The following is a 12,359-nucleotide window of genomic DNA, read 5'->3' as shown; positions in this document are numbered from 1 at the left end:
AGTTATAGATCTAATGTAACCCTGGTTTTACCAGTTCCCCTCGCAGTAAGTTATAGATCTAATGTAACCCTGGTTTTACCAGTTCCCCTCACAGTAAGTTATAGATCTAATGTAACCCTGGTTTTACCAGTTCTGTTCGCAGGAAGTTATAGATCTAATGTAACCCTGGTTTTACCAGTTCCCCTCACAGTAAGTTATAGATCTAATGTAACCCTGGTTTTACCAGTTCCCCTCGCAGTAAGTTATAGATCTAATGTAACCCTGGTTTTACCAGTTCCCCTCACAGTAAGTTATAGATCTAATGTAACCCTGGTTTTACCAGTTCCCCTCGCAGTAAGTTATAGATCTAATGTAACCCTGGTTTTACCAGTTCCCCTCGCAGTAAGTTATAGATCTAATGTAACCCTGGTTTTACCAGTTCCCCTCGCAGTAAGTTATAGATCTAATGTAACCCTGGTTTTACCAGTTCTGTTCGCAGGAAGTTATAGATCTAATGTAACCCTGGTTTTACCAGTTCCCCTCACAGTAAGTTAGAGATCTAATGTAACCCTGGTTTTACCAGTTCCCCTCGCAGTAAGTTATAGATCTAATGTAACCCTGGTTTTACCAGTTCCCCTCGCAGTAAGTTATAGATCTAATGTAACCCTGGTTTTACCAGTTCCCCTCGCAGTAAGTTATAGATCTAATGTAACCCTGGTTTTACCAGTTCCCCTCACAGTAAGTTATAGATCTAATGTAACCCTGGTTTTACCAGTTCCCCTCGCAGTAAGTTATAGATCTAATGTAACCCTGGTGTTTACCAGTTCCCCTCGCAGTAAGTTATAGATCTAATGTAACCCTGGTTTTACCAGTTCCCCTCGCAGTAAGTTATAGATCTAATGTAACCCTGGTTTTACCAGTTCCCCTCGCAGTAAGTTATAGATCTAATGTAACCCTGGTTTTACCAGTTCCCCTCGCAGTAAGTTATAGATCTAATGTAACCCTGGTTTTACCAGTTCCCCTCACAGTAAGTTATAGATCTAATGTAACCCTGGTTTTACCAGTTCCCCTCGCAGTAAGTTATAGATCTAATGTAACCCTGGTTTTACCAGTTCCCCTCGCAGTAAGTTATAGATCTAATGTAACCCTGGTTTTACCAGTTCCCCTCGCAGTAAGTTATAGATCTAATGTAACCCTGGTTTTACCAGTTCCCCTCGCAGTAAGTTATAGATCTAATGTAACCCTGGTTTTTCCAGTTCCCCTCGCAGTAAGTTATAGATCTAATGTAACCCTGGTTTTACCAGTTCCCCTCGCAGTAAGTTATAGATCTAATGTAACCCTGGTTTTACCAGTTCCCCTCACAGTAAGTTATAGATCTAATGTAACCCTGGTTTTACCAGTTCCCCTCGCAGTAAGTTATAGATCTAATGTAACCCTGGTTTTACCAGTTCCCCTCGCAGTAAGTTATAGATCTAATGTAACCCTGGTTTTACCAGTTCCCCTCGCAGTAAGTTATAGATCTAATGTAACCCTGGTTTTACCAGTTCCCCTCGCAGTAAGTTATAGATCTAATGTAACCCTGGTTTTTCCAGTTCCCCTCGCAGTAAGTTATAGATCTAATGTAACCCTGGTTTTACCAGTTCCCCTCGCAGTAAGTTATAGATCTAATGTAACCCTGGTTTTACCAGTTCCCCTCGCAGTAAGTTATAGATCTAATGTAACCCTGGTTTTACCAGTTCCCCTCGCAGTAAGTTATAGATCTAATGTAACCCTGGTTTTACCAGTTCCCCTCGCAGTAAGTTATAGATCTAATGTAACCCTGGTTTTTCCAGTTCCCCTCGCAGTAAGTTATAGATCTAATGTAACCCTGGTTTTACCAGTTCTGTTCGCAGGAAGTTATAGATCTAATGTAACCCTGGTTTTACCAGTTCCCCTCGCAGTAAGTTATAGATCTAATGTAACCCTGGTTTTACCAGTTCCCCTCGCAGTAAGTTATAGATCTAATGTAACCCTGGTTTTACCAGTTCCCCTCGCAGTAAGTTATAGATCTAATGTAACCCTGGTTTTACCAGTTCCCCTCGCAGTAAGTTATAGATCTAATGTAACCCTGGTTTTACCAGTTCCCCTCGCAGTAAGTTATAGATCTAATGTAACCCTGGTTTTACCAGTTCCCCTCGCAGTAAGTTATAGATCTAATGTAACCCTAGTTTTACCAGTTCCCCTCGCAGTAAGTTATAGATCTAATGTAACCCTGCTTTTACCAGTTCCCCTCACAGTAAGTTATAGATCTAATGTAACCCTGGTTTTACCAGTTCCCCTCGCAGTAAGTTATAGATCTAATGTAACCCTGTTTTTTCCAGTTCCCCTCGCAGTAAGTTATAGATCTAATGTAACCCTGGTTTTACCAGTTCTATTCGCAGGAAGTTATAGATCTAATGTAACCCTGGTTTTACCAGTTCCCCTCGCAGTAAGTTATAGATCTAATGTAACCCTGGTTTTACCAGTTCCCCTCACAGTAAGTTATAGATCTAATGTAACCCTGGTTTTACCAGTTCCCCTTGCAGCAAGTTATAGATCTAATGTAACCCTGATTTTACCAGTTCCCCTCGCAGTAAGTTATAGATCTAATGTAACCCTGGTTTTACCAGTTCCCCTCGCAGTAAGTTATAGATCTAATGTAACCCTGGTTTTACCAGTTCCCCTCGCAGTAAGTTATAGATCTAATGTAACCCTGGTTTTACCAGTTCCCCTCGCAGTAAGTTATAGATCTAATGTTAACCCTGGTTTTACCAGTTCCCCTCGCAGTAAGTTATAGATCTAATGTAACCCTGGTTTTACCAGTTCCCCTCGCAGTAAGTTATAGATCTAATGTAACCCTGGTTTTACCAGTTCCCCTCACAGTAAGTTATAGATCTAATGTAACCCTGGTTTTACCAGTTCTACTCGCAGTAAGTTATAGGTCTAATGTAACCCTGTTTTTACCAGTTCTACTCACAGTGAGTTATAGATCTAATGTAACCCTGGTTTTACCAGTTCCCCTCGCAGTAAGTTATAGATCTAATGTAACCCTGGTTTTACCAGTTCCCCTCGCAGTAAGTTATAGATCTAATGTAACCCTGGTTTTACCAGTTTCCCTCACAGTAAGTTATAGATCTAATGTAACCCTGGTTTTACCAGTTCCCCTCACAGTAAGTTATACTGTGACCCCAGTTTTACAAGTTCCCCTCACTATATACTATTGGTGTCAGTCAGTGCATTTCTATGGGGATCATTCAGCATCCCCATGCAGAGAGAGGAGACACTAAACACCGGTCTTGCAGTCTTTGAAGGACCGAACCCAGGAAGTCTGTCAGAGTGACAGCGACTAGAGGCAGTGTTTACATTGCTGAACCTGCTGGGACAGGCTCTATGACCCCGAACCGGTACATTAAGTTGCCCAGGTGCCTCTAATGTCCATTCAATGGCTTTCAATAAAGATTTGTAATTTTATTAAGATTACCCTCTTTCCACATCTGGATCCTTACATGTTTTGGTATTGACCAGTTTGGATAATGTTTTTTAAAACATATTTTCACTACTCAAGTGGCATGACCCCAGTTTAACAGGTTCCCCCCACTTTATACTATGTGACCCCATATTGAGGGGTTTCCCCTCTGTATTATAAGTGACTTCAGTTTGATTGTTCCCCTGACTTTGTACTATATGTGACCCCAGTTTCATGGGTTTCCCGGGATGATTACTATAAGGGTTCCCTAGTTTTATCTGTTCCTCCCACTTTCTCTACTATACGTGATTAGAGTTTGACCGTTTCCCCTCACTTTGTATTGCAAGTGACCCTGGTTTGACGGGTTCCCCTCAATTTGTACTACAAGTCACCCCAGTTTGACGGATTCTCCTCGCTCTGTATAAGTGACCACAGTTTGACAGATTCTCCTCGCTCCGTGCTATAAGAGACCCCAGTGTTACTGGTTCCCCTCACTTTGTACTATAGGTGACCCCAGTTTTACTGCTTTCCATCATTTTGTACTATATGTGACCCCAGTTTTATGTGTTCCCATTACTTTGTACTATAGGTGACCCCAGTTTTACTGGTTCCCCTCACTTTGTACTAAAGGGGACCCCAGTATTACTGGTTCCCCTCACTTTGTACTATAGGGGACCCCAGTATTACTGGTTCCCCTCACTTTGTACTATAGGTGACCCCAGTTGTATAGGTTTCAGGGATATTGACAGAATCCCTTTGCGTCAGTACTAAATCCATTCTAATAATCTTCATTCTGTTTCGAGATGTTTAACTGTGCGTTCAGCCATAACTTCCACCTTTCAGACACTGTATTTTAGATCACGATCAATGCCAGCCCGGAACATCCCCCTCATTTATCATCTTTCCCCACAGTGTGAGAGAATTCAGTAGTCCTTAGACTAGACATAAATCAATACAATACTGCAATCATTCACTTCCTTGCAGTCGTCGTTAACCCATTGTCTGTGCGTTCAACGCTTCTCAGATCCCAGGCTCCAGGAAGCAACAGCAGCAAGGAACCCACATGTTGGCACCTGGGTTTCTGGGATATTACACATCTCGACACACTAAAAACCTTTCTCAGCCCTTCCGTTATATGTGTGGACCTACTATATACTCCAAATTCAAAAAAGAAATACTTTTTATCTCTTCAAACAAAGAGCCCTCCACTATATTATCAACGGGTTACTCCAACCAACAAAAACAGTATTCTAATTTAAATGTTTTTGGTTAGAGTAACCCTTTATATCCCGGTTCCATTCCCAAACAAAAAACGAAATCTAAAACGTACCTGTGTTCCAGCGCAGACATCAGACTATCACTATGTACAGAAGTGACATGACTTGTACGTTTGCACGTACGTCTCAGGGGGTCTCTTGTTCTGGGACGGCTAATGATGCTTCTTTGAGTTACACCTCCAGCATAGCGAAACGTCGTGTATAGAGACTCCAAGCTCAACGACCATTTCAAATGGCTGAAGTGGTGATGGTGCTTGAAGTATCCATTTAATAATATGACTGTGAGAAGACTGAGCACACCAATAAATTACGGCTTCCAAAAAAATCTTTGTAAATAGCCAACGTACCCATAGAAATCCCTTGTATTATTATTTTTGCTATTAATGATATATTGGGTAGCGGAGTATAATGGAAAAACAAATTCCTTTATGCACGTCTTGCCGTGAACATGTATTTGCAAGATCTATAAAACTCTAAATTTGCTAAGAATTCAAGGTACACATTGCGGCTTGGAGAGCACCCATCCACTGACATCTGTAACTGGAGATTGGTGAAACAAAGACTTAAAAGCTGATGAGTTGAGGCACTTATGGAGTTAATTCAGAAAAGTGGAGAATTGACAATGGGATTACACGTTAAAAGATCAGCTGGTTTTACCTACAATTTGCCATTTCATTTCTCCACATTTCTCCACATTTCTCGGTTTAGTGATGACTAAACCCTGACGTAGGTAAAGTTAGAAATATATTTTTTTAGGATAAAATCACATTCTCAGGTTCTCAACCAATAAAAGGGCCTCGAGGTACAACACGAGCTTTGGAGCCCACCTAGCCTAGCAATTTATATAAATTAGCTTTGCCATGCATGTGCATGCATAGATAACACCCACTTCATTTCTACATGGAATATCCATCTACAATTCAGAGTGTATCATACGATGGTGCACTTTACACCAAACAGAATCAGGAAGTGGTGAAGTTATAAGCTATTTGTCTCTATGAGCAACATATGTCAAAATTTCTCCATATGTATTGACCTTCATTTCCCAGCCTGGTGTTAAGAGGACGAACATCCCTGCTACAGGTGACATACCCTCAGAACGCCCCCCTAACTGTATACCATTTAAAGAAAGCAGTTGGTGGTATCCCTTGCTCAATTTACTTCTGGATTTTCAACAAATAATAGCAGGGCTGTTAAAGTCACCTGGAAACCGCTATATAAATTTATAAAAATTAGACGTTCCTATCATTAATCGTCAGATAACCACTAACCTAGAATCATCGTGAAATATTTTTCTTAAAGCTTACAGTACTGGCGACAGACGCACCACCCTGTAATTAAGGAATTCTCTGAAGCCATCATCTGCTTACTGATACAACAAGAATGTCTGATTTTACAATACAGTAAAGATACACCATGTGGAAGCTTTCCAAAAAGGAAAGACGTGTTGCTGGGGGGAAAAACGCAGTGGGACTGCCTTCTTGCACTATGACATCACCTGTAAGAGCCTGTCAAAAGCAACGCATGGGCAAAACTATAAAACTGCCCTGTGGGTCCCCTCTAGGGGACATAAAGAAATGCTTGTTCATTTTTCTGCTGTTTCCATTATTAGTAGCTGTTAAAGGCTTGATCACCAAGATGAGAAAATCAGTGTAAAAGAAGAGGTGTTACCCCTCTTCCCCTAACTAGCTGAGCAGAAAAGTGCACATTTTAGATCTGTTAGTATAGATGAAATATTTATCAAAGGGCCACTCCAGACCCCTAAAGCACTTTAGCTTGCTGAAAACCATTGGGTGTGAAGAGTGTGTCCTACTTTTGTCATTTTGCAAAAAGTGCAGATTTCAATAGAAATTGGCACTTTTATAAATAAACCTTGTTACACCCCCCTGGCTGTCAGTCAGACAATCGGTCTTGTCACTTCCTGGTTTGGTTAGCTCAAGTGAGCTAAATTCAAGAGGCAGCAATTGCTCAGAGCACCTGCCTTGCAAAGACTTCTCATTGAGCTGCATTGGGAAGTCTGTGATTGGGCGGTCACAGAAAGGGTTTACAAAGGCCGCAGACAAGAGGGCAAGCTGTTTTGCAAGCTGTTTTTAGATAAACCCGCAATGATAAAATACATGATTAAATGCATGCATGTTTTCACTTCTGTAATATCTACAAAAATGTTTTAACCTGTTCAGTTTGTTTGGCCACAAATATGAATTTTTAGATATCTCTGTTAATGTGACATCTCCCCCTCTCCCCGCCTTTTCCGCCCTCCCCACAAAACAGTGCCTTTAACCCCTTGGACCGAAAGCCATTTCTGTAGAAACAGACTTGATGAGATGGTTTCAATTAGATTATTAGAGCCCCTTATTCCCCAGAGGACAGCTCACTTTGATCTCAGAAAAATTGATGGGCCATGCCCAGCAATCTTACTATTTATTTATATCTTTCTTTCCGTCAGCCCTGAACCTTTCGTACATACCCCTACCTGTCCTTATCGTGTGTAGCCCTTCCTCTATTTATAATTGCTCTGTGCAAAGTGCGGCACTAACAGCAATGTACTCAATGTAACAGTTGTTTCAATTATGTGTTCATTCAGATGTTGATCATTTGCATTTATTACCGTTTTATTTTACATGATTGTCAGTCATTTCGATATGTAAATAAATCATCCCTATCCATTCACACGCTGAGATAAACCAAACAATAGTAATCTTTCCTTCCTATCGTCATGGCAATACGAACACATTTCCATCCGAAAATGTAACCGTAATTTGTGGGTGCAGGATTCAGCCTTCCCTTTTTGCTCTGACATGTTTATTAAATCACACAGGGGCTCCCATTAATTTAATAATTTAAAAAAATAAAATGTCTCCGTGTATTGCTACATTAATGTAAGGTATGTGTACCTGCTGGTTACAGTGTCATGTGCACAGTTTATAGTATACAGTAGAATGTTGACACTGTACACAGCAGCCCGTGCATGAAAAGTACAGTGTGTATATAAATATCTGCCTCTCAGAAGCAAGCACATCAATGGCTTTTTAAGAACTGCTTTCGTGCCGCAGCCTTGCCCCTTTTCTGTGTATGTGTGTGTGTGTGTGAGTGTGTGTGTGAGCAGCTGTACTGATAACGCTTACAGTCCATGAACGGATCAGCAAGGAGGTGTGACTGCATTTTGGATGAATTATCTGGTGTGCTGCTTGGCTGGGCTCAGTGCTCCAACGATCTCCTGTCTGTTACCTCGGGACACGGTGACAGTGCTGAGCTCAAGTGCAATCCTCCCCGTACACCATGTCCGATATAGAGAGCAGCTTTGACGATGCCTCTTGCCTCTCTCCACAGAGTCCGGGGTCCCCGTCGTCAACCAAAAGACAGTCCAAGGAAACGACCATCACGGTGAGTACCCTAGATGTAGCTCGGCTCGTCTGTTGCCATGACAATGTATCCGCAAGTGCAGCAAATATGTGGGTTTCTGGTTCTATGCAATACAAGGAATCTCCAGCTCCTATTTATTTGATTAATTCCACTGTTTGTTTGTAATGGGCTCGGAGAATATTGCATGATGATTTTTATTAAAATAGTTAGCATTAAAACGAAGCAGAGGAGGGGGGCCGTGGGCTGTAATGTCTTAACTTGTAGAGCGTGCACTTTAACTATATGCCTTTATCATTCCTCTCGTCCTGTTGTGAAATGGTAAATATAGCTCATGGGGAAGGAGAAATTCTGCTGTTTATTCCCTGATAAGTTGCCATGTCCTGGCCAATAAATAAGGATAAAAAAATGGACTTTACCCCTAATGCCACCTTTTATCTCTAGGCTATCATTTCAGCCGCTCTGGATATCCGTGTGTGTTCAGTATGTTCCCATATTTATTTTTATGACATTTTTTTCCCAAGTGATCTTTTTTTCCTGATGTTTCCATTTTTCATACAATGATTAGCATCGAAGTGCTAAATGTGACGGACTTGTGGTAATTCCAAGAATGTCATTAATTTATATGGCGTTGGACACCAGAGGTGGACAGAGAATGATATTTTTCTTACTTCTTGATCATTTTCGGAATATTGGGGGCAAGGAAAGGGTGGCAAATATTTTAGTCATTTTAAGAGAAGATCTGGATACTCTTGACATTTCTAAATATTTTTCTATACTGCTATATCTATTATGTAAATGTAGTGCCCTCATATTACACTATTCCTATCATTCATAGGAGGTAAATTGGGGATAGAATGTAGCAGTAAGGGGAGGGGGGGGGGGGGGGGGGTGGTGCAGAAATGGCTCCTGCTAGTATGTATGTGTGTGTTTGATGCCTCTGGTGACATTATGTAACATTACACAGTGTTATCATTCTGTGGTTGCTGTCCCTGTATATTAATTTGGTTATCAGGACGGTTCACCAGTCGTCACAGGAAGTCTTTGGATACCAGAAGCAGTGCATGCAGAACACTATACAATATTTGCCACCCACTCCAGTTTCATTCTAGTAACATACTGATATAAATATAGTGTGTTCTGTGACTGGTAGCAGGCATGGGAGAAGACAGTAATGGGGTTTTACTGATTCAAAACAGCCTCCCAGCAAACATGGGGAGACCTGAAAACACACACACACACACACACACACACACAGCGAGGAGCACTAACAAGAAGGTGTTAGGGAACCCCATATGGACAGACAGGGGGACTCTAGGACAGCAGTCCTGTATAGAGGGCAGATACGGGGAGGCACAATATTACAACATCTAATATGGAGAGCAGAGACAGGGAGGCACAGTATAACTCCATCTAATATGGAGAGCAGAGAGGGAGGCACAGTATAACAACATCTAATATGGAGAGCAGAGACAGGGAGGCACAGTATAACTCCATCTAATATGGAGAGCAGAGAGAGGGAGGCACAGTATAACAACATCTAATATGGAGAGCAGAGAGAGGGAGGCACAGTATAACAACATCTAATATGGAGAGCAGAGACAGGGAGGCACAGTATAACTCCATCTAATATGGAGAGCAGAGACAGGGAGGCACAGTATAACTCCATCTAATATGGAGAGCAGAGAGGGAGGCACAGTATAACTCCATCTAATATGGAGAGCAGAGACAGGGAGGCACAGTATAACTCCATCTAATATGGAGAGCAGAGGCAGGGAGGCACAGTATAACAACATCTAATATGGAGAGCAGAGAGAGGGAGGCACAGTATAACAACATCTAATATGGAGAGCAGAGACAGGGAGGCACAGTATAACAACATCCAATATGGAGAGCAGAGACAGGGAGGCACAGTATAACAACATCTAATATGGAGAGCAGAGACAGGGATGCACAGTATAACAACATCTAATATGGAGAGCAGAGACAGGAAGGCACAGTATAACTCCATCTAATATGGAGAGCAGAGACAGGAAGGCACAGTATAACTCCATCTAATATGGAGAGCAGAGACAGGAAGGCACAGTATAACTCCATCTAATATGGAGAGCAGACAGGGAGGCACAGTATAACAACATCTAATATGGGGAATAGAGACAGGGAGGCACAGTATAACACCATCTAATATGGAGAGCAGAGACAGGGAGGCACAGTATAACAACATCTAATATGGAGAGCAGAGACAGGGATGCACAGTATAACAACATCTAATATGGAGAGCAGAGACAGGGAGGCACAGTCTAACTCTATCTAATATGGAGAGCAGAGAGGGAGGCACAGTATAACTCCATCTAATATGGAGAGCAGAGACAGGGAGGCACAGTATAACTCCATCTAATATGGAGAGCAGAGACAGGGAGGCACAGTATAACTCCATCTAATATGGAGAGCAGAGACAGGGAGGCACAGTATAACAACATCTAATATGGAGAGCAGAGACAGGGATGCACAGTATAACAACATCTAATATGGAGAGCAGAGACAGGGAGGCACAGTCTAACTCTATCTAATATGGAGAGCAGAGAGGGAGGCACAGTATAACTCCATCTAATATGGAGAGCAGAGACAGGGAGGCACAGTATAACTCCATCTAATATGGAGAGCAGAGACAGGGAGGCACAGTATAACAACATCTAATATGGAGAGCAGACAGGGAGGCACAGTATAACAACATCTAATATGGAGAGCAGAGACAGGGAGGCACAGTATAACTCCATCTAATATGGAGAGCAGAGACAGGGAGGCACAGTATAACTCCATCTAATATGGAGAGCAGAGACAGGGAGGCACAGTATAACTCCATCTAATATGGAGAGCAGAGACAGAGAGGCACAGTATAACTCCATCTAATATGGAGAGCAGAGACAGGGAGGCACAGTATAACAACATCTTATATGGAGAGCAGAGACAGGGAGGCACAGTATAACTCCATCTAATATGGAGAGCAGAGACAGGGAGGCACAGTATAACTCCATCTAATATGGAGAGCAGAGACAGGGAGGCACAGTATAACAACATCTTATATGGAGAGCAGAGACAGGGAGGCACAGTATAACAACATCTAATATGGAGAGCAGAGACAGGGAGGCACAGTATAACAACATCTAATATGGAGAGCAGAGACAGGGAGGCACAGTATAACTCCATCTAATATGGAGAGCAGAGACAGGGAGGCACAGTATAACAACATCTAATATGGAGAGCAGAGACAGGGAGGCACAGTCTAACTCTATCTAATATGGAGAGCAGAGAGGGAGGCACAGTATAACTCCATCTAATATGGAGAGCAGAGACAGGGAGGCACAGTATAACTCCATCTAATATGGAGAGCAGAGACAGGGAGGCACAGTATAACAACATCTAATATGGAGAGCAGAGACAGGGAGGCACAGTATAACACCATCTAATATGGAGAGCAGAGACAGGGAGGCACAGTATAACAACATCTAATATGGACAGCAGAGACAGGGAGGCACAGTATAACAACATCTAATATGGAGAGCAGAGACAGGGGGGCACAGTATAACTCCATCTAATATGGAGAGCAGAGACAGGGAGGCACAGTATAACTCCATCTAATATGGAGAGCAGAGACAGGGAGGCACAGTATAACTCCATCTAATATGGAGAGCAGAGACAGGGAGGCACAGTATAACAACATCTAATATGGAGAGCAGAGACAGGGGGGCACAGTATAACTCCATCTAATATGGAGAGCAGAGACAGGGAGGCACAGTATAACTCCATCTAATATGGAGAGCAGAGACAGGGAGGCACAGTATAACTCCATCTAATATGGAGAGCAGAGACAGGGAGGCACAGTATAACAACATCTAATATGGAGAGCAGAGACAGGGAGGCACAGTATAACTCCATCTAATATGGAGAGCAGAGACAGGGAGGCACAGTATAACTCCATCTAATATGGAGAGCAGAGACAGGGAGGCACAGTATAACTCCATCTAATATGGAGAGCAGAGACAGGGAGGCACAGTATAACAACATCTAATATGGAGAGCAGAGACAGGGAGGCACAGTATAACTCCATCTAATATGGAGAGCAGAGACAGGGAGGCACAGTATAACAACATCTAATATGGAGAGCAGACAGGGAGGCACAGTATAACAACATCTAATATGGAGAGCAGAGACAGGGAGGCACAGTATAACAACATCTAATATGGAGAGCAGAGACAGGA

The 12,359-nt window shown here is 42.3% G+C and overlaps 1 protein-coding gene across 5 annotated transcripts in view; it reads left to right on the top strand.

The window, feature by feature from the left end:
• Positions 1-12,359, top strand: part of GAS7 (growth arrest specific 7) — a 237,151-nt gene that overhangs the window by 184,925 nt on the left and 39,867 nt on the right. For all 5 annotated transcript variants that reach the window (XR_010090911.1, XM_063456089.1, XM_063456088.1 and 2 more), the window contains one exon: positions 8,071-8,124. Coding sequence is in view for 4 of the 5 variants with exons in the window: in XM_063456089.1 (XP_063312159.1) it covers positions 8,071-8,124 (54 nt within the window). In the remaining variant the exon portion in view is untranslated. The remainder of the gene's footprint in view (positions 1-8,070; positions 8,125-12,359) is intronic.

Source organism: Pelobates fuscus, chromosome 5 (assembly GCF_036172605.1).
Source record: "Pelobates fuscus isolate aPelFus1 chromosome 5, aPelFus1.pri, whole genome shotgun sequence".
In the NCBI taxonomy this organism is placed as follows: domain Eukaryota; kingdom Metazoa; phylum Chordata; class Amphibia; order Anura; family Pelobatidae; genus Pelobates; species Pelobates fuscus.
The sequence above is the reverse complement of the archived record's forward strand: the minus strand, read 5'-3'. Positions and strand labels throughout refer to the sequence as shown.